This window comes from Dipteris shenzhenensis, chromosome 22 (genome assembly GCF_047967505.1).
Source record: "Dipteris shenzhenensis isolate YYH24624 ecotype China chromosome 22, Dip_SZ_1.0, whole genome shotgun sequence".
NCBI lineage: Eukaryota > Viridiplantae > Streptophyta > Polypodiopsida > Gleicheniales > Dipteridaceae > Dipteris > Dipteris shenzhenensis.
Genome location: NC_141617.1, coordinates 45893047 through 45916261, shown reverse-complemented (window position 1 = coordinate 45916261; position 23215 = coordinate 45893047). Strand labels below are relative to the sequence as shown.

The following is a 23215-nucleotide window of genomic DNA, read 5'->3' as shown; positions in this document are numbered from 1 at the left end:
AAAAAATTATTTTCTTTGGAAAAAAAAAGATAAAAAATTATTAAGATTTGAGTTTATTTTGCATGTTCAGGTGCCATCAGCTGCTCGTGAGGCTCTTGAGAACTCTTTAGTTGTGGCATTGTCAGATTCAACAATGGCGGTAAGTCTTGTGTTGGCCTTGGGTTTTTTTGAGCCTCTTGACTCTATCCATGTTACAAAAGGCTCACACGTCAGCTTACCAGTAATGACTTATGGATTTTTAATACAAGAAATTATTACAGTGAGTGCTGTCTCCTGATGGAAATGGACAGGTTCGAGCAGAAACTGCTCTAACTGTCCGAGCACTTGCAGAAGTGGATCCTACTTGTGCAAATAGCCTGATGTCTTTTGGTGTGACCACCATGCGAGCCCTTCGAGAAATAGTTGCAGTTGAGAGGGTATGCAGCCCACAAAAGAAACAGTCTTTGTCCTGCTTCGTAACGGGTGCAGAATACAATAGTCTAATATGAACCTTCTGGTGAATCTTTGAGTTCATTTTTTCCCAACATACTTATCATGGTATGTAGGGAGGATCAGATGTTTCGCTGGTTGGGATCTGCTGCAGGGTGATCGTTTGAGGCTTGAGCTGGATTCACTACATGGACAAGCAGTAATGTTGGCTGCTCTATTAGTGGCATCTTCAAAATTGCCTCTTGGTGTACCATCTAGGTAATTTGTATGTCATCTTTGCAGCATTTTGTGTGCAATGAATATCAGTGTATGCTATTAGTGTCTTTGTCAGTCTATTACAGATTGTAGCGGTTTTGTAATGCACATTTTAGCTGCCATTGGGACCCTGCATACCAACTTCTGAGCCTTGGACTCGCTTATCATATGCTGTGCCCAATTGCGTTGTTCATGTGGTTGCAGGTTACATGCATCAACCTTAGAGGTTGCAAAAAGGATGGTCCTGGAAAATGGAAGAAATCCCTTTTCAGCAGGGGTTGAGAAGGAAGCTGGGTGGTTATTAATTGCTGCTAGTATATCTTCTATGTCAAAGGAGGTCTGCTGTAACGTTCTTTTACGCCATCTTTTAATTATGTGGTGGTAGAATTTCGAGGGATGTTTTAGCTTTTGCTTTGAAATGAAAGGAATTGAAAATCCAGTGTTGGACTTGAGATAGTCATCAAAGGCTTTCTGAGTTCCATCTATTTGTACATACCTTCATGACAAAATGATATCTAATGAACAAGTTCAAAACATCCCTGTACATTCTACCTACTTTGATTTTTGCTCTGCTGTTTACTTTTCCCTTGACTCTCCTAAAGCAGATATTCTCAATACTAAATGCTAGGAATGTATTGCCCTTGAATGGTTCTAGAAGACCTTTGAAAGAATTGATTAAGGTTTCTAAAGCCAGATGTAACAATATAGAAGGGGACCACCTGCAAAGGAGCTCCAAAATGGTCCCATCTTCTCCTGTGGAAAGAGATTTGAAATTAAAGCTAGAAGTTTCACCGTGAACAGTGCTGCATGAAATGTCAAACACTATGAAAGGATAATAATTTGTAAATGCTGGAAAACTTTTCAGGAAAAAGGGGCTTTTCAGCAGCCCAGAAAGAAAGAAAGTTTATTTTTAGAGTCTTCGAAAGACCGACTGTGAGAAACCATAGCTGAAAGGGTGGAGCTACTAAACTAGCATCAACACCCGTAATACATGCTACATGCTACATAGTCATAAGAACCTCAATATAGAGCCAAAACATAATGTCCATATCAGTATGGCCCTCCTCATCACCACTATCTAATATGTCATCAAAGTTCAAAGCAGAATACAACGCAATATCATGAAGGACCCATCGCTCGATGGGATGGTGGTAGCATAAAGTTAGAGATAGAGTGCTATCGACTATCTGTGGTCGCTACCCGGTGTGGTCTCCTAGCAGAAGTTCTGTGTTGTGGACCAGGGCTACGGTGACCCTGGTGGGTCGTACCCCTACCCTGAACATTGAAGGAATGTCTCCAAGTGTAATCTACGTGTCCATCCCTTGTCGGGTATGACACGTCATTGGATCTAGGTCTCGCCCGTGTCGTAGGTCCGTGTGGTGATAACCTGCACGGTCTGGCTAGAAAAACTCTGTGATCATGCTTTGAGTGGAGTCTGCTAGTGCACCTTGTACCCGTCTTTGTGATCTGAGTAAGCACTCTCGGTGTCTAATTGCCTCATGGATGAAGGTGGCCAAACATCTTTGGTCTTGAAAGGTGAGGAAGCGGAAAAGAGGTAGTGAAAACGACCTTGGATCTCGTAGTATACTGGACACTTGAAGATGAAATGCTCCTTTGACTCAATCTCCTGTAGCTCACACAAATTGCATATATGCCGCTCCCTAGGTACTCCCTCAGCTCCCCCACTCTCAATGCGAGGTCGGTGTGAAGAAACCCGGAACTGCCCAATAGAGATCCTCAATGAATGGGAGAGGTGAATCCAGGTATATCCTGGAGGACCAGTAAAACCCTCGTCAAAGATGCGTAAGTAGTGATCTCTGTAGGAGCTAAGCTTCACCAAGAGTTCTTGCGGTTTCAACCATGTTTGGAATGTGTGTAGCTGCAAGAGGTCCTCGCGTATGACCTGGTTAACCTTGTGATACATAAGTGGGAGAAGTTGTGCATCAATCCTGTACTGGAAGGGCGAAAGTCTATCCATGTGGAGCCCCAATCTCTCAAATCACTTGCAAATATGTGAAATGGTGTTAAGGGTCTAGGTGCGTGGAAAGCCAAGGCAAACAACTTTATTAAACAGCTTCACTAGGATCGGGGCTAGGATGTCAATCCCATATGCAATGAATTCAGTGCATAAATCTTTCGCTCAGGCGTTATGAAGCTTCATCACAGCATCCTTAACGCCACCCTTAGTGAAGAGGGTGCAAGACGTGCGGCAGGGTGTGTGATAGGTCAGGGGCAGGTTGATGTGGGATGTCATATAAGGTGTGTGCATAAGCATGCCAAACCTGAGTACCTGTGAGAGGTGAGGGGACGGTCACTCAAGGAATTTCCTCCACAAATCCTTGTTGTTACTAAACAGGCTCCTCCTTATTCGGGTGAATTAAATTCTGTTTCTTCCGGCGGGCAAGTCGAGGAAACTCACGCATCGTCTCCGTTTCGGTCGGAAGGTTATGTTTGGTCGAGTTGACAGCGCAGAGCCTTACACTCATCATCACACAACTATATATGCATGGAACAGTTCTCGAAGGTGGTGAGCGAGTAGTGTACGAGAATGTGAGAGTTGCAGCCTCGTGAAGTGAGCTAGTGATCAAAGCTGCTCGGTCCTCTAGAAGGGGTATGAAATCTATGTATGTGAGCTGTGTATAGAGTCGGGCATAGTAGGTAGGTGAAAGACTGCGATCGAAGTGTATGTCATGATAAGTGGTATGAGTAATCGGTGGTGTGTGTGTTACTGTGAGATGGGGAGTGGAGATATGGAATAAAATGTATGTGTGGTCTGCTCTTGGAGAAGAGGGCCATCGGCTAAGACCATTGTAGATAACAAGTACAAATGTAGCCTGCAGGCTACTCCAATTGAAAATGATAAGATGTCATGACTTTGGTTAGGAGCATGCCAACCTTCTAGAAGATTTGGTGCAGTGGAATGCCCAGCCTCATGACAACAAAAGATGAATACTATGGTAGGAGTCTTGACCAAGAACGAAGAGTACAGAATTATGGTTTTGAATGAAATATATTACTTCTTACTTTACTGAATACAGAAGTACATGCTACTGAAATTCCAAATCAGAAATTCTTAAAATCATCAGTTTCTATCAATAATCGTTAGATATGCAGCTTTGAAACCCCATTACACTTGTGTAAACAATATTCACACACCTGTTGTATGATGCAACATGTGCTAGAACTCGTATTTGCATCAGATACATGCTGACAATCAAACAGCAAATACATATATGCACCTTGGATCAGATATACGCTGGCAACCAAACAGCAAAATAGATATATGCACCTGGTTCAAGCTAAGCATCGAAATTGGCACCAGCTTGTAAAAACCTGCAAATTGTCACAACTGATGACCTGGCTGGTGCCGATTGCCCTATTTGAATATGCAACATATGGTTGGTAGCAGCGATACATCAAGAGCCGCCTCAGCATCAAACAATCTGCTTGTGACTGACAATGATGTATCGAGATGCAGTCATCACTGTTGAACAATTTGACTTGGGTTGTGATGAACAGCACAATTTGAGAATGCAGTTGGTGATGACGATAAAATCAAGTATGGTGTCAAAGTCACACAATCTAGTTACACTTCAATCAGGAGCAGCATCTCATGAAGCTATTTGATCACGGTTCAATCACCTTCAGCTGTCCTGTTAAATGATATGCCCTTACTTCTACTGTGATGTTCTCACTCAAAGGCACTTGTGGAAGGGATAGCTTGTAGCCTACCAGCAATGCCAGAGCATATGGCACTAGTGCCTTTTGACTCAAATGTGTGCACAAGATGGATAAAAAAGGGTGATTGCTTGTTAAAGGTGCAGGAATAGTGCTTAGCTCCCATGTTATTGCAACGGCTAACTTTGGATCTTTAGAGTAAAATTGACTTTCTTTGTCCAACATGAATTGAAAAGAAATAACACAGCTCATGAAAACCCATAACATCCATGGAATGTAGATGTACAAGAAAATAGTACACTCAAACAGGTGTGGATGAGGTCCACTTCTCCCATTGAGGCCGGTCATTGATGTATTTCTATGAAAAATTACAAAATGGAGGATACAAAGTGCTATTAGTCTCTGGAATAGGACATCTGAAAACCCTATGCTATTAGTCTCTTGAATAGGACATCTGAAAACCCTATTGCAATATGTCTAGAACTGATTTTGTAGGTTTAAACAATTTTGCAAGATCTTGCTTTCCCTTAAATCGACAGATTTCAGCCATCTAGGTTAGGAAGTACCAAAAACTACACTGCTATGGTTAGAATAGACTTGTGATTCTCATTTTAAAAGGTGTGAAGTATCAGCATTTTTAATCCAGGAGTCTAGTGGGTGATGAGAGTTTTAAGCATAAGCAGGCAGTGCAGGAAACTGAGCTTGGGTTTGAGAGATATGAGAAAAGACAAAGTTTTGTTGGAATAACTGCTGGATGACCAAGAAGAAGCAAGAAGAAATCTGTATGCATGATGATAGCTGGTTGTATGATGAATGTGTTGGTTCGAAGAAAGAAGAAAGAGACAGAGTTTATTAAAAGTCTTCGAGAGACTGAAGGGTCTATGAGACTGGAAAAATCCCAAGATACAATCAGTTGAATGGGTGGAGCCTCTTAACGGGCCTCTGCACCCAAGGCAAGTGCAACATAGACATAGAAGCAGTAGTACAAAAATTGTCTCCGCCAATGGAGAGGCTCGGAAGCTATGGTGTGGCATCACTGTGATGGTCCTTTGGATGCTGGTGGAGGAGTCAATCCACGGGAGGTCCGAGTGGTGTACGGGGCTGCAGCGGCATAAAACCCATGATAGAGAACTAGCGATGGTGAGCATGTGTGGTCCGTGGTGGTCTCCTAGCCGGCGGCCTTGTGTTGAGCAAGTGCCACTATCACACCCATTGGCCGTGCCTGTGGTCTGGTGAATATGGAGGGAAGATCCTCAAGCCTGATTTGTGCATAGAACACACTGACGGGTCTGTCGTATCTATTGCTCTGGTCCTCGGCTACACCATCTCCTTGGGTCTGCTGATTCGTGCTATCTGGCTGGATCTCAGTGCTCATGTGTTGACTAGAATCTAGATGCGCACCCTGATCTTGTATGTGTGTCTTGAGCAGCCGGCCTCATTGATGAATGTCACCAAACATCTCTGATCTGGGTGAAACAGAAGGCTCCGAATCCATTCTTGAAAAGACAATGGTAATGACCTCGGATCTCATAGTACACAAGGTATAAAGCAAAGTGTCCCTTTGACTGAACCTCCTATAGATCACATAGAGTGCAGATGTGACTCTCTCTCTAGGTACATCCTTAGCCCGTCCACCCTCATTGCGTAGTCTGTGTGATGAATCATGGAACTACTCGATCGATATCCTCAAAGAATACGGGAGGTGGATCCACATTTTCCTTCCTCCTCCTTATTGAAGCCTAGAAATGGTGGCTAGCTTGGTCTTGGGTTGTTATAGAGGGTTGGGAAGGAGAAGTACCGCTTGGTTTGGTTGCGCTTCCCCCTTCTGGTGGCGACGATGTTGGAGTGGAGATATGGCAAGGGCATCCCCCCTCGCTGTAGTGACTGTAGTAGGGTTGTGGGAACAGGAACACCTCGCTCTCTTTCGGCTATGGTGAATGAGCAAGCACACAACCACCATTTTCCTGTCTTCTCTGTCCGAACCCCTCATTGCATCTCTCTCTCTCTCTCTCTCTCTCTATATATATATATATATATATATATATATATATATATATATATAACCCCTTAGCGCAACGTTTCCTCTTCTATTGCTTGCAATGTGACTCAGATTCTTCCCCTCTCCTTTTTTCCCAATCCCTTCCTCTTGTCTCCACTCCTCTTTCCCTTTCTCATAGCTCTTCTCCCCTTAGTCACATTTCTTTCCCTACTCACGCTGTGAACAACATTTGAGCAAAGGCAGAGGTTGATGTGGCTCATTGGCAGGTACGGTTGGCAGGTGTCCATTCATGACGGGTTGTGTAGCTGTTAGTTATGACATCTTGGTGTAGGCAGTTTGCCCATGAGGAATGCTAGCTGGCAACACGGTGGGCACATAGGCTTTTTAGTATAAGGGTGAGCTGGAGCTATGATAGAGATTCATAGTCTATTACTAGCTATGTTGGCATGGAGATGCTATATGTTGACAAAGGAGCTGTGAGAGTTGGTTGGCCGGAGAAGGCATCATGAGGGGCTTTGGACAAAACTGTAGTGAGAGACATGCTGACAACCTTGAGCAGCCAGGTGGGCAAGCTTAGTGTATGGTGATGAAGAGTAGTGTCGGTTGGCAGAGAGTGGCTGAGATGAACATGATGAAGCATAGCGAATGTGAATGAGGAGATGGCAAGTGTGGCTAGCAGCAAGAAAGCTTGATGTATGGCGAGCTTGAACGATGGGCAGAAAAGGCATAGCATGAAGGTCCAGAGCAAGTACAGAGACACGAGCAGTATCTCACACATAATGACATAAGCCTTGGCTTTGAAATTATGATTGGTGGGTCTACGAAGGCAGATATTGCTATCATTTGGTCTCATGGTTCATGGTGCTAGACAAGAAGCTCAATGTGCCATTTGTATTGTCATCTCCAAGGCTTTGTTGAATGGATAGGTTTATTGTGTTGGATTATGTTTCCGCATATATAATGGTGGATTTTAGATTTATATTAAGGGGATTATTTGTGTTGGGTGACGGCTAGAGCAAGGAGGCTCGCTTGACTCTTCTGGAGTTAATGGGTGTTAAATGTGTGTGTGCGCTTCGGACGGGGTGATGGTCCCAAAGAGACCTAGATCCTCTGAAGCAACCTACCATTATGTATGCAGCAGTAGGAGATACTATTGGTTTATTGATGGCTAGTGGATCATAGATGGAGATGAACTCATGATCATTTGAATACTTGCAGCATGGAAAAGATTCCATTGGAAATATTGATTTTCTCTTGATGCTAGTCTGGGGCTTGTTCCAGCACTTCATGTATTTATGGCATATAGAGGGAGGCATGTTCCCTTATCTTATTATTTTGCAGGTGAATGATTGATGTCGGAGGGTGATTTTTGCAGGGACGGTGAATGATTTATGTCGGAGGGAAATGTTGTAGGTCTTGTGGAGAATGGAGTGGGAGAGGCCTAAATGGTGATAAAGGAGGAGAGTGCATTCTTTTCATTGGCATTCTTTTCTTTTAGTCATTCAAATTTAGGTTCCCTTACCCTAGGGCCTAGGACAGCATGACCAGACCATGAGGAATCAAGAGGTGAAGATGTAAGCATGAAAGAGAGGAGAAAGAGTCACTTGCCATGGTTAGCTGTAAAGTAAATAGAGCGAAAAGTTAGAAGGATATTTAATTGGCTAAAGAAAATCTCGTTAAGTATGCACATTGTGACATGTTGCAATCTAGATCAACCAAGGTTAGTTAGTTAAGTAGAATACTCTTGAACCTTAGTTATAGGTTGAATTGTTTTAAGACCTTTACAAATTTGCTCGGTTGCCAATATATCCTTATATCCAATCTATAAATTTCGAGAGTCAAACCTAAGGGTTGATTGGAATGTGTGATGCTTAGAACTTAAGTGAAAGTTATCATATTTAATCCAAGCGAATCCTATTATGTGCTAGTGCTCCAGACCAGTAGTGGGTGGCATGACAGCAAGCCTGCTACAGGATTGATAATGTGGGGAATCAGTAAAAGGGGGATTATTTAATTTCAAGTATTTTAGGGAAGGTGGCAACTTGACAGTAGGGGATCCACTTTGGTGATGTGTGGCAAATAATGATGACCCATGTTTACCTGAAGGGGGTGTTATGGTCCAATTGGACTCGTGGAAGGGTTGGCTTGTGGCCAAAACAAGCTGACAGGCAATGTTCTGATAGGTCCTTGTGGTGGCACAAATATGTGCATGAAATGGATCAAAAGGGGTGATTTCAGCTCTCAGGAAGCGGTCAGATGTGTGTTCTCATGGGTGTCCCAAATATGCATTTATTGGCTGTTAGCCCATGCACACATAACATCTTGGATCCCCTTTCCTATCTTGAGGCATCTAAGTGGCTCGAATGCCGATGCCATTTTTCAATTTTTTGTGGTTCGCCCTAACAATTTTGTCATGTTGCTTGCTCACAGTTGCAAGAGGCAGTGGGCAGACATATTGGGATCCCACCCATGTGCCCGAGTCTGATAGCAGGGGAAAGTCTTTGCTTATGGAATATTGAAAAGGCAGGAAAGCCAAATAAGTATGATGGGCAGTTCTCCATAGGCAATGGGGTGTATGCAGGACCCAGGCTCCAACTCTGCTTCTCCTAGAGACCATGCAAAGTTTCATATCTGTCTTAGATTATAGAATATGGAAAAGGTATTAAAGCCAGAAGTATACTGCTTAAGAGTGTTACTTGTTGGGATGCTTAAGTGGAAATGTAGACTCTAATTTCTTATTAAAAAGGAAGAAACATAGACTCTAAGGTGGATCATAGATGTCATTGATTTGGAGGGATGGGTGCGGGATGCCCAAGGGCATGGAACGCGACACAGGAGTCCAGGACTCTATGTGGTATGGTGGCTGGTGCCACTAATGGTAGGCCTTGTGACACCCTCTGGGCACGAGTGCCTCCACATCTGGCACGTTGCAGGGGTAAGAGGTGCCTAGCCATATTGTTGTATCATTTTGCACAGTCTAGAGATAATGAGTGCTGTGATTGGATGGAGACTAAAGGGCTACACTGTGCCTGTGTTTGATGATTTCATTTTATATACAGCTTCTCTTATATGACATATACTCATGATTGATTGGTGTTCTGGAGAGCTGCCATATTTTCTCTGTTTGTTCTTGATGAGAAGATTCTGAGAAGGAATAAGCGGTACCTGTGATAAGATGTTTTTACACTGATTGGACGGCAGGTCCAAGATTCCATAGCAGTGCATTGTTGAACATCCTCAAGCATTGGAATCTCAGTTTGGCAAGGAAGCAGAAGCCATAGGTCGTAAAATATCCTTGCTGGCCATTGTTAGTCACAGAGGATGCAGCACTGTTCTTAAGATCAGTCTAGGAACCAGCAAAAAGCTGGATAGGGGAAGGAGGGGATGGACAGATTGCTTGAAGTTATCATCAATACAGAGAGCAATTAACAATATATAATAATTAAATGTATAGGATAGTCATAAACAGTTCATCAAATGTTGCTTTCCTGGAATCCTGCTTCATTTCAATATCCACTAAACAATGTTTAAGCTAATGTTTTAATAAAATACAGGAGATCCAGGAACAAGAATTTGACGTATATGATAATTAAATGTGTAGGATAGGCATAAACAGTTCATCAAATGTTGCTTTCCTGAAATCTTGTTTCATTTCAATTTCCACTAAACAATGTTTAAGCTAATGTTTTAATAAAATACAGGAGATGCAGGAACAAGAATTTGACGTACTTGCACTATGGACAGTACCATTCGGAGGAAATTCTGAGGTCCGTCTGAAAAAAGCTGAAGAGAATTTAGCTGCAGAAATCTGGTATGGTGGGGATTCTGGCATGGTTGCTGCACTTGTCTAGCGTTTTCCTAATTGATTCTTAAAGGGTCCAATTAACCCCGCACTGTTCCAGCAGGATTTTTCCCGCAAGTACTAACTATTTTGATGAACATTATTTTGTTGAAGCTTTATGGTTACTTGTAATCTTTGTTTTCCTAGATGCTTGGTTCTAGATTGGGACCACTTAAGTGCATAAATCAGGGTTTTCATTTGACACTATGTGTCTTTATATTCTATGTTGTTTGATTGACGTCTATTTTTTATCTTACTTAGTAATCTACCTTTCATGCTGATATCCGTTGTCATGAGCATGCAGTGGCTGGTCGGCAGCAATAGAGGCTTTAACTGCATTTATTAAAAGCTATGTGGTCCCTAACTTGTCATCAGAGAAGGAAGGGATATTGGTTCAGCCAGTTCTTGGATATCTCAATGGGTACGATTAAGTCACTTTTTGCATAGTTTAGGAAGAATTTTAGCACTGCTTGCTGCAAAATATTTTATTTTGCATATACTAAACTGGATTTAAAATTCAGTGGGACAACGCCTTTCATCCATGCTAAGCTTATGCTATGCTATCTTCCATAGATGAAGGTACAGTGACACTAGAACCTTTTATTTTTCAGGGCACTAGCATACCTGTCATCGCCTTTATTGCAACAGGTGCCAATTGAACTTAAACAGGCAGTTGACCTTTTCACTATTAGGACCCTGACGGCTTTTCGGGCTCTTCCTGATCCGTTATCTTACAAAAGTGATCACGACACGTTGTTGGGCATTTGTACAAGCCCTCTAAGGTAAGAGTTGAACATTATGTATATGACTTGTCACCATTGATTTATACTAATTGTAATTATGAATCTTTAAAGGTATTTTTCCTTCCAGGGAGCCATTGCTTTGGGGGGAAAGTTCAAGCTTGCGGCAGTTGCTTGATTATCGAGATGCATCCCTTGGCCCTTGGATACCAGGAAGGTTGTGCAACTTTTGCCTAACTTAAAGTGATAATGCAGACTTATAATGAATTTCAGTTGTGTAAGAAATTTGGAGAGCAATTGAAGCATTTTATCAAAGAAAGGAGTTGTTTGCAATTAATGCGTAAATACTTCTTGGGTTTTCCATGTTGTCCTTCAAGAGGTTTCCGCTTTCCTCTAATGATTATGCAAAGTCTTCCTGGGGGAAGTTATCCGAGAGAAATTATGAAAATAAAAGAAGTATAGTAGCTAACTGGTGGAAACGATGGATTTTCCTTCGAAGGAGCATAGTTGTCTGCAGTTAATGGTTTGGTAGGATTGGAGCTTTCTTTGATCTCCCTGGCTTCTTATCGTGGGGTTTTGTGTTCTCTATTGTCAGTTTCTTGGGGCTGGAAACATTGAGTTCTCCTACTGTTTCTGGATGTGAATAAATCTCATCTTGAAATTGACTTGTCAAGCAGAGATTCATTTGAAGATGAGCTGCGTGCTTTCGAGGGAGGTTCAGATGGGCCACTTCCTTGTGTGTGGGAGAATGATATTTCTGTTTTCCCACAAGTAAGTGATGTGTGCGTCATAACCTAAGCCACTGTGTAATATAAAGCATGAATAAAAAAGAAGCAGCAAAGTGCGATGTAATCTTAAGGTTCTTCCTTTCTTGCAGAAGTCTCTGTTCAGATTCAGCTAAACAGATACTATTTTATATGTATTGTTGATGTTACATGGCTGCTTGAATCATAATGCTTGTGAATGTGCTCAAGCGACAAAATTAGCTGCGCATTGTCTAACACCGAGTGTCAGGCATGCCTTCTTCAATGCTTCTTTTGAGACTTGTGTGATGGCCTGCAGCCTCTTTCAGTGGCAACATTGCTTGTGAACGAGATGCTGTTGTGCTTTGGGTTGGTCTTTAATGCACAGGTAAGAGGTTCAGTTAACCAAAAAATAGAACCTTGGTATGATGAAACGTCTGTGCAGCTTGCATTCCAGATCGCTTTTTGTTTCCCTGTTTACCTGCCTGCGAATGAGTCTGCTTGCGGGCAATTAGGCTTTGGGACCAAATCTATGATACATTTTTAGAAGTCATTGTTGTTACACATGTGATGTTTTCTTAACTGTATTTGGACATTGTTTTGTGGGCAGAGGGAAGCCAAAAAGCTGCAGTTGCTGGATATGTTGGACAGCTCTGCTAAAGCCAGTAAGAAACAAAGCTGGCATGAAGCCAATACTACAAATATATGTGTAGCCCTTCTTGCTACCCTCAAGGTGAATGATTTGAGTTTCCCTACCTAGAAACTTGTTCACCTCCATCTTTCAAGTAATGTACAAGATGAGATGCTTTTCAAATCTAGTACGATCAGTGCTTTCATCCACAAGAATGGAATAGAATGGACTGCTAACAATTTCCTCTTTTAACTTCTCCCAATACACCATGTACATTGCTGAAAGAAAACCTTTGCCTGAGGTAGGATTGATATAAGAGGAGTACTCGCAAGAGAGACAATAATAGGAGGGCATTGTATTTTTGGTTTTTTACTATAAACTATGGGAGGGCTGCATATCAATGCATTTTGTTACTCTTATGATTGTAACAGACCGCAATCGGGGATTTATGTTCGGTAAGGTGGATAAGAGGTGTCTGACTAGTTAGTCTTAGTTGAGGCCTTTAAAGCTAACTTTTTCACTGTGCTGTATTCAGGCAGCTTTAGGAATACGTGCTATGGTGTACGAGCCTGAAGTCTTCAGAAGAATGCAGGCCATTTTTCAGGTTTGTGGGTGATCATCCTTGCCAAAATTTCCAAGATTACACACTCAATTACGGTTCGCTTCCCCGGTAGATCCCTTAACTGATTATATTTATCAATATGTATGCTACTGAGCATGCCACTGTGATGACCATGTCTCTCTTGCAATTGTTGTATGTAGAATATATTGTAGGGACTGCATGTAGTCAGTCTGTTCTCCAGTGCTTGCCTTTGTCATGGCCTTACTGCCTTTTGCCTCTGGAAACAACGTGACAATTATAATGTCATAGTAAGTGAACATGTCTCCAAGAGCCATCATCCAGAGAGCTCCACCTTTTAGCTCCATTTGTGGACATACAGAGCTAAATGCAGCCTGGGCCCTGGATTGCATCACAAAGATCCAATGTTTATTTGAGCTTTTTAGAATCAATGGTACACCCTTTCCATCTCATGGCCCTTCTGATTTTTTAGCAGACCGTTATAAAACTTTTGTTCTTTCTTCTTCCTATGCACGTGGTCTACATCTATGGAAAGTCAGACGTAAGCACGGATTCCACATAAGGTAGTCCTTGATGTGCATGGGAGGTCAAGATGTGAATCTATGCCACTGCTTGCATTTGATTTTTCTTCTTGATATTTGATTTGCATTTATTGTGTAAAATACATTTATAATTATTATAGGTGACTTAACTCAGTGCTCCGCAAAACAAAATGATGTTTGAAATGAATATGACAATACGAGCATTGGCATACCATTAAAGCCCCAAAATTGTTTATGTGGCATCCAAATTCAAAGTCTATAAACCACTTTAACTGAAATATTATGGCTCACATGGCATATGCATGGCCCTACAAGGTAATTCCATTGCTACATTTGCCAATTTTTCCCGCAATAAAATGACTGAAGTATCAAAGAAAAGGTCTACGATCCCTTGGGTACCTAAAGTACAATGATCACACATATTGATCCAGAAGTGGCTATAAGGCAAGTACAAATAAAAAATCTCATTTTTTGATAGTTTGTACAAGTCTTTCACGCATAAGCTTTCATGGACTTTTTGTTGCAAATACTTTTGATGAAGATGCACTTGCTGTAGTACAATAAAATGCAATCAATGTCATCCTTTTCAAACGGATCTTGTTTGTTGATGGTGTACCTCAATGTCCCTAATACCACCATGAAAGAGCAAATTCCTAGCAATGGGAATGGCATGCCACACTCTTAGTCAAACTATCACATGCAATAGAAGTCATTCCATTCTCTAAATGTGCAAAGTCAAGCGTCACTTTCCTCACTTTCCTCAACCAAAGACTTTGTAATTGTGGTGGTTGATTCTCTATGCAACAAGTAGGAGTTTGGCCTTTCTATTCATGGATGACAGTTTTGTTTTCTCGTCTCACAGATGATCCCCCAATCAGGTTATTATCAGAGGTGTTACAAGAGAGAGGTTACAGATTTCCACATCAGTCCGTCAAGGATGCCCTCTTGCTTCTCTGATATATTGTTTGTGGTAGAGGCTACGAGTCTTTTCCCTAGTTGACATTATTCGTTTGAGACTCCCCCTAGATGGGACGAGGAGCTTCTAGATAGTGAGCTTTGCAGATGACGCAACAATCTATTTGGATGCCTATCCTGAGACCCCTACAACTTTTAGGACAGCTTTGGATTTGTTTTGCCTTGCAGCAGGGGCACACTGTAATTAGCATAAATCCAATGGCTTTTGGATGAGTGATGAGTACTTTCTTGTGTGAGGGCTCGAACTTGGATTTTAAAGGTCTTTTACATATCTGGGCTGTCAAGTTGGCACAGATGTCTCTCTAGCTTAAAAATTTGCTCTCGTGATAGAGAGTATTAAGAGGAAACTCTTGTTTTGGAGTTCGGCTAGGCTACATTTAGTCTCTAGAGTGCTAGTTGTCAACTAGGTTTTGTTGGCCACTGCTTGGTTTGTTTGTTCATGTTTGTGTCACTCTAGGAGCTGCATTTTCTCAGCTCAAGAGAGCTCTCGAGAATTTTCTTTGGAGTGGACTTGATGTGTCCTCAATATGAGAGCCAGAGTGGCTTAGGGCACCTTGATCCTTCCGACCTAGGAGGGTCAATTAAACATTATTGATGTTATGCTGAAAGTTAAGCATTTGTTGCTCCTACATCTTGGTGCACCTTACGGACACTTCTCACAATAGTTCACTATATTACCCTTGGGGGCAGTTTTGGTTTAGGATTAATAACAGGTCAAAAGGAGTGGTAGGTAGACCTCAAGTTCTTGGTCATGATGTTATGTCATGGACATGGGTTTGAGATTTGTAAGGGGCCACATGATGTTGCAAGACCCCACATACATCTATCATGGATGAAGGGGATGGTTGCCATATGACACTGTTCCATTGGTCTATCCCTTGTGACCTTGCTAGTGTCACACAAACATTCGCTCACCATCTCACTTACTCTAGGCAGCCAATCAGATGCAAGTATCAAATCTTGTGTACATTGTATAGGTTTGATGCATTTTGATTGGGTACACACTGCCTTGTGCGACATCGGATGGGGCTGAAGCTGTGGCTTGTATGAGAAGGCTTTGGGAACCCTCTTGAAAAGCTTCTCCCTTCTCACATCCTCATCTCCACACCTCCTCCATTAGGGCTTACTATATTTGAGGTCCATTGTATATTGGCAGATTAGTTGGTGCAATTTTTGTTGTATGCTTTTGTTCTAGCCAAGATAGGCATTTCAGTTTGCAGCATTTCCATTGCCTATGTGTGCATCTATTCCTACATTTGCAACTGTTGAGGGTACTATAGTCTTGCAAGCCTCCCCGTTTCTCTTTTCTTTCATGGTATCAGAGCAAGTAGAAGCGCTTGTGAGTGCAGTGATCTCGAGCGTGAGTATTAGAGCTCCAAGAAGGTTTCTCTATCAGACTCAAAAGACAACCTGCAAGATAGCAGGCAAAGGGAAATTCTTGTAGCCACCTGCAAGAAGAAAATATCTCTTTATCATTGTAGAGAAAGAAGGCTTGCTGTAGTAGAAAGCAGAAGAAAGTGGCAGCCTGTGAAAAGGTTGGGAAAGAGCATTTTCTGAGCGAAATCTTCCGAGCGTCCGAGCAAAGGGAAAAAAAAGCTTTCAACTATGTAAAAATATGGCAAAAATAGATCGGAACAAAACATAGTTTCACCACTCAAATTGATCGGAAAACCCCATTTGAGCACATCTTTGGAGTTATATTTGGGAAAATATTGCATAAATAGTAATAAATATTGACATATATTTAATGAGAGTGATATATAAGCCCAAGTTAATACTTATTTATAGTAATTTAAACTTCTTTAGAAACATATCCATAAATATCTTGTTATTTATGCTATTGAAACACTAGAAAGCTCTTGTCATATTGGTATAAATATGTTTGATAAGTAATAATATATGTATAATATTATTACATTGAGAGTGATTATGAGTGACGTTTCTTAAATGAATTATTTTTCAACACTTTTTAAAGGTAATAACAGGGGCACAAAGGATGTCTATGAAGAAGAAAATTTGTGTTATGTAGAATTGAATGAGTGACAATTCTGTATATTTTTATGAGAAAGCGATCTAGTTCTAGTGAAAAATAAAAGTATAAAAACCATGTTTTCTAAAGAAATACAAATTTTTAAATCTCTTGAAAAACACACTCGGATAAACCTGCTCATAGGTTTTTGCTCGTAAAATTGACGCACCCTGAAAAGGCTAATGGAGAAACAATGGCTTAGATGGAGGGATATGAAGAGTGGCAAACAACAAAGTTTCAGACAACATCAGGCCTGCACAACCAAAAAGGTCAAAGGGACAAACAAAGCCTTTAGAGAACTAATGCGGCTGATGACGTGCATCCATACTTGCTCAACCACAACATTTGAGCACAATGTTAAACTTGCAAGGAAGGCCAATAGCACAAAGGGCAAGCAACGATGTATTGACGAACTACAAAGGAAAAAATCATAATCTCAGTTTTGAAGTGATCATTGGCGATAATCTGTTGTAAAAGCAAAATAAGTGGCAATCTGATGAAATTTGTAGTGCTAACCTGTCAAGAGAGTTTGAAGTAGCGTCTACATCAATACTAATGGTAGACGAAGTCAGCTTGCAAGCAAAGGTAATGTTAATGATAGCTTGGCGATGTGACCATGAGCAGAAGGAATAGGGATTGTGGCGGTGCAAGTACTGCTAAATCAGGTGCTATTGGGTGAAAAATTAGACAATGAGCAATGCCAATATAATCAATAGTGTTGAGTGGCAAAATAGACAATGAATAGTCCAACGTCAATATAATCAGCAGTGTTGATGAATAGCAGCAATGACTCATTTTCAAGCATACACGACGCCATCACCTATAGGCTAGATCAACAAATGGAACATTGTCATTTGTGGCACAACAAGGATAAGTGAGACAATCTAATGAGAACATAACTGGCAGTGGTACGTCCAACAACTGAAATGACAATCTCAATGGTGGATCCTTGCAAAACAATCCAAGGCCAATTAAAGGCCCATTCAACGAGCTTTGGTGAGCAGGGTCTTACATCAAAGACTTGTGCAAATGGAAAGCACTAATTAGGAGACTTAAGGAGATGCAGATCCCAGGAGTCATGATCGGGGGGAGTGACGAGTCTATATAACTGGGGGGGCATGGTTTTGGGTCACTTTTCTTGGCTGATCCATTTTTATATTTAAGTTTGCATTGGTCTCTACCTAATGAGATGTGGCATTAGAGAGACTCTGCGGAGACAGATCAGATAGCAGGAGGTGACAATGACACTAGAGAAAGAGCTAGACCCAACACAATAGCATTCATAGACTTCTACACTTTTGACTTTGCCATAAACCGTGGAGTGGAGGAGGAGGCGCCAGTTGATATGGGGGAAGAATGGATTGGCGGGAAGAGACGACTTGGAGTCGTGGTGCTAGAGACCACCCTTAGGGTAGAGGTTGACCAGCATGTGCACAATGGAGGCCGAACCTATCCCGGCATTAGTTAGAGGTGACCATTAAAGCCAAGATGTCACTCTTGATATGGCCAATGGATACAAAGATCAAGGAGCAGCACCCCCCCCCCCCCCCCCCCCCCCCCCCCCTACACACACACACACACGCAGAGAAAGAAAAAAGAAAGAAGAAAGAAAGTCTATTAACGTCCATTGGAGACCAAAAGGTTTATGGGACAGCAAGAAAACCCTCTAGTACATCTGCTTTAGGGAGGGCACATGGCAGCTCCCTAGGAGTGCAAAAAGCAACCCATCTCGACTATATATATAAGTCTCAGCATCATCGTCGACATCATCATAACCATCATCATCATCAGCAGGACATCAAGATGGATGAGGCTGTGGAAGTGGAGGCATGAGGTCAGCAATAGAGCGTTGTCGCCCCCCCAAGGGTGCAGTCGTGGTACGTCTCCTGGTCGTAGCTCTACGTCTAACTAGGGCCACTGTGACCCCCGTCGGTTGGGCTCTGACCCTAAACAAGGAGGGGATGTTCCCAAGTGTGATCTGTGAGTCAACCCTCTGTTTGAGCTGCCGGGTCATAGGCTTCGGATCACGGTCATGTCGACGTCTCGCCTCGTGGGGGTCTATGTGATCTAGCTGAAAGAACTCTGTGATAGAGCTCTGAGAGGTATCAGCCAGACATTGCTGGTGTGGATAGGAGAGGAAACGGGCCAAAATCCCATAACAATCTTTGAAGAGGCAGTAGAAATGCCCTTGGATCTCATAGTAAACAGGACACCTGAAGATGAAATGCTCCTCTGTCTCAACCTCCTGCATGTCACACAGCGTGCAAATGCGCCTCTCCTTGGGTAACCGCTCTGCTCTTCCGCTCTCGATACGAAGTCTGTGTGAAGAGACCCGGAACTGCCCAAGAGAGATCCTCAACGAGTGGGGTAGGTGAATCTGCGTGTATCTTGGTGGATTAATGAAACCCTCTGCTGTGATATGTAAGAAGTGATCTCTGTAGAAGCCCAGCTTCACTGGAAGATCACTCGGGCCCAACCAAGTTCGGAATGTGTGTAGCTGTAATAGATCCTCATGGATAACCTGGTTGACCTCGTGTGATAGGAGGTGAGAGAAAGGAGCATCCATGCTGTACTGGAAAGGAGGTAGTCTGTCCATGTGGAGCCCTAGTCATGCAAACCATCTCTCTGTGCGTGCATACCAGCACCTTTGGTCCCCCCCTGCTGCAAGTGCCATAGAGGAGGACAATGCTAGCCATGGTATCCTGCTACGCCCGAATGTGTAATCCCCATACTCCCTGACTCCGTACAGATACATAATGACGTGAAAAGCAGTATCTAGCTGTAATGGGGGTGACCCAAACTCCGCCCGAATGATCTAGTGAGGGACGGATGGCTTACCACGCATCATCTGTGATAACATGAGAACCTGTAGCCGCTCCACCTTGACCCACTCTGTATCCAACAAGTCTGGCCCCTAGTATGGACTACCATTCATCCCTGCTGAGCATTCAAGTAGTCCCAGGGGCCAGATCTGTAAAAGTCGCGGGGGAGCTCTCTCTCCTGAAGCTGAGGCCCGTCAGAGTCTGCCACTGAGGGGCTAGCGGACAGAGAAGCCTGCTCTGGTGGTGGTGTAGACTCAGGGTGTCCTGCCAGCAGAGGGGGAGGGGGAGGAGGCTGGGGAATAGGCAACTCAGACTCCTCAGGGGCGACTAGCGGAGGAGGAGGAGGAGGAGGGGGAGCGGGGGCTGCCCTCGGCTGAGGAACCGTCGGTGCAGCTAGCTCTGCGGGAGAGCTGAAAGAGGCGGGGGGGGAGAGGGATGGGGATGCATCTGGAATTGGGGCTGAGAAGGAGGGGGAGGAGACTGAGGAGGAAGAGGAGGGGGCTGAAGCTGCGGGTCGGGAGATATGGGGTGCAGCTGGGGGATGGGCTGGGGCTGAGTGGGAAGAGGCTGGGGAGCGGAAGAGAGGGGGACTTGAGGCTGTGGAGGGCGGGCTACCGTCGAAGAAGATGCTCTCCCAGGTCCCTGGGGCGGCTGCCTGTCAGGTCTCTGAGGTGCTGCTGCAGGTTGGGTAACCTCTGCCTCCTTGCCTTTATCAGAAATCTTCTTGTTCTTTCCTCTTTTCTTTCTAACCTCAGTCCAGCCGCCAGCTAACTCTGGTCCGGACTCCGGCTGCCTCTGCTCCTCCTGGCGTGGTTGCCCGGAGGGGGGGGAGGGGGCGGAGAGGGAGGGGGCGGGGGAGGCCGAGAAGAGCTGGCGAAGCGTGGACAAACAGCCGCCAGGTGCCCAAAGCCGTGACACCTCAGACACTGTCCTGGCTGTCCGGTGACTACCATGCTCTGGGTGATGCTGTCGGCATCTGTCACGATCTCGATCACTGCCGGGAGAGTCGCAGGATCCGCCACAGCCACACGGACTCGGGGGGCTCTTGCCGTAGTCACCGCATCGGCGAAAGTATCGTGCATAACCCAGCCAAAGTGGGAGCCCAGGTCCCTGACAATCGGCCGCAGCTCAGCAGCAAGACCTGGAAAAACTAGCGTCACTGGATGGCGAGGTATACGGAACCGAGCATCAAAATCCACTGCGCTGAATCCACGGTACCACGGGACTATCATGATAATCTTTCCATCCACTGACGTGGGGGAGCCAGCAATCAGGTTGCTCGCAGCTTTCGCATTGGAGAGTTTGAGCCAGAAGATGCCCCTTCCCATAAGGGCCACCTCCTCAATATGGCCGTCCTCTAGCATGAGAGTGGACTGGAGCCAGTCCCTGATGGCTGATCTGGAGGGGGAATGTCCAATGACTTTGCCATAAACAGAGGTAAGGGCAAAGTCATTGGCAACCTCCTGAACCCGAGATGATTGTTGCTCTGTCAGGATGACGCGGTAGGCATCTGGAGAGGGAGGGTCCGACTGGGCCTCCGGTTTCGGGCAGGGAGCCGCCATATCGCCAAGACAAACTGCGAGGCTTCCGATGAGGAAGAGGCTGCCACCCAAAAAAGGGGGGGATAGATGCGGGAGGGTGGAGCCTGGGTGTGCGGAAGACGGGTGCGGAGGCGAAAAGCGGGAAGGATGGAGGGCGGAGGGCGGAGGAAGCGGGATGGGAGGACAGGAAGCGGAGGTGGCGCGGGGTGGAGGAGTGGGGGCGGAGAGCAGGTGAGGTGGGGAGGCGGGAACGGAAGCGGGGGAGAGGCGGAGCGGGGCGGGAGGACGGACGGGGGGCGGGGTGAAAGGGTGGGACGGAAGGGGCGGGGGGGGCGGGGGCAGAGGGCAGGAAGGGAAGGCGGGGGTGGAGCGGAAGGGCGGAGAGGCGGGAGGGGGCGGGGGCGGTAAGGCGAGGGACGGGGGGGCGAAACGGGAGGCGGGAGGGGAGCGGAGTGGTGGCGGGGCGGGGTGGAGCGGAGGGGCGAGGGGGGGAGGGGACGGAGCGGCGAGGGGGTGGGCGTAGCGAGGGGGGGCGGAGTGAGGCGGGGGTGAGGCGGGGTGTGAGGGGTGAGGGCGGAGAGGCAGCGGTGAGGGGGGGGGGGTGAGGCGGAGGTGCGAGGGGGGGGTGAGGTCGGAGGTGAGGTGGGGGTTGCGAGGGAGGGCGCGGCGGCAGCGGCGGGTGAGGGGAGGTGAGGGCGGAGAGGTAGGGGCGGGAGAGGTCGAGGTGAGGAGGAGTGGCTAAGGGAGGTAGAGGTACGGAAGGGGAGGGGGAGGCTCGCAGGAGCAGCACTACGTTAGTGAATTTGTATGTGAAATGTGTTGTACTTAGGACTTAGTACTGCCATTCTGCATTTTTGGCATTTTGCATTTTGCATTGGTATGGACGCTCGTTTAGTAGCTCCACTACCACAGCTCGTTGTATCAGGATTTTCACAGTCTCATAGACCCATCGGTCTTGCGAAGACTTTAATAAACTTTCTTTCTTTCTTTCTTTCTTTCTCCAAGTTCAAGCCCAAGGGTAAAGGCAGCAAAAGCCACATGCCAATCAGCCCACACATCAGCATAAAGCTGATTCTGGACAGCCTTCTTATAAGGCAAAGGGTGATACAAATAAGCAGAAAAAGAAGAGCATCTATCATTATTGCAAGAAGCCAGGTCATTATATTGGAGAGTGCAAGAAGCGCATAGCCAAAGAGAAAAAAAGGAATTCCGGTATGGTTGTGTCAGATGCATCAGTTCCACATTCTCATGATGGAGGAGATGTTGCAGCCAGCTTGGTTGAAGAGCACTATGCCTTTCTGTCTTGCACTTCAGATTTTTCAGTGGGTAGTTCTGATATTACAACCACTAATGATGATGACCCATATGCTTTCTTGACTTGCAGTTATGATCCTTTCAAGGATGAATGCTCCTTTAGCATTGATGAGACACTTCATACTTGGTATTTTGACAGTGGTGCTTCAAAGCACATCACTTCCAAGAAGAGTCTGTTTGTAACTCTGCATTCTTTACCCACCAAGAAGAAGGTAACTTGTGCGAATAATTCTTCTTATGTGTGGATTAGGAGACATTATTCTCACATCCACTGATGGCACAGATTTCAGAATTTCAGATGTTCTCTATGTGTCAGGAATAAAGAAGAATTTGCTTTTAGTGTCCTCACTCAATAGAGGAGGATTTCAGGTTGTTTTTTATGATCACAAGTGTGCAGTCAGAGACAAAGAAAATGACTATGCTTTGATGTTCTTTGGCACTTTGTATCGGGGTCTTTTTCAGCTTAATCTATATGAAAAAAGATCCCATCTTGCATTATGAGTTAACACCCCACTGTTGCGATGCAGAATGCGGAGTTATGGCATGCTAGGTATGGGCACATGAGCTATGGCAGCTTAATGACACTTCAGAGGCATGATATGGTTGATGCATTGCCTCCTTTGGAGTCGCCTCCTCCTCATGCATGTGAAGGCTGCATTCTTGGCAAAATGCATAGACTTCCCTTCAAGAAGGATGGTGCAGTGAAAGCTACACGGAAATTATAGCTTATTCACAGTGATGTTTGCGGTCCCATGAGGACACCTGCTTTTGGGGGTTATCTCTATTTTGTTACATTCATAGATGACTTTACCAACTACACTTGGGTCTATGGTCTCAAGGCAAAATCAGAAGTGTTTATGCATTTCAAACACTTTGTGGCTATGGTTGAGAATGAGACAAGACTCAAGGTGCAGACACTTCGAACAAATCGAGGGGGGAGTATATGTCTCATGAATTTGAGACATTTTTGAAAGAAAAAGGCATCATGCATCAGCTTACAGTGAGGCTTACACCTCAACAGAATGGCAAAGCTGAGCGGAAGAATCGCACCGCCATGGAAAATGGATAGATGTATGCTCACAAGTAAGAAGTTGCA

The 23215-nt window shown here is 44.5% G+C and overlaps 1 protein-coding gene across 3 annotated transcripts in view; it reads left to right on the top strand.

Moving 5' to 3' along the window:
• The window catches only part of SWEETIE (HEAT repeat-containing protein), a 198277-nt gene that overhangs the window by 94745 nt on the left and 80317 nt on the right, over window positions 1-23215 (top strand). For all 3 annotated transcript variants that reach the window (XM_087393941.1, XM_087393940.1, XM_087393939.1), the window contains exons 11-22: window positions 71-139; window positions 291-416; window positions 584-687; window positions 889-1021; window positions 10063-10172; window positions 10507-10623; window positions 10814-10984; window positions 11073-11159; window positions 11620-11713; window positions 12005-12073; window positions 12296-12418; window positions 12852-12920. In XM_087393941.1, coding sequence (XP_087250067.1) covers window positions 71-139; window positions 291-416; window positions 584-687; window positions 889-1021; window positions 10063-10172; window positions 10507-10623; window positions 10814-10984; window positions 11073-11159; window positions 11620-11713; window positions 12005-12073; window positions 12296-12418; window positions 12852-12920 — 1272 coding nt within the window. The remainder of the gene's footprint in view (window positions 1-70; window positions 140-290; window positions 417-583; window positions 688-888; window positions 1022-10062; window positions 10173-10506; window positions 10624-10813; window positions 10985-11072; window positions 11160-11619; window positions 11714-12004; window positions 12074-12295; window positions 12419-12851; window positions 12921-23215) is intronic.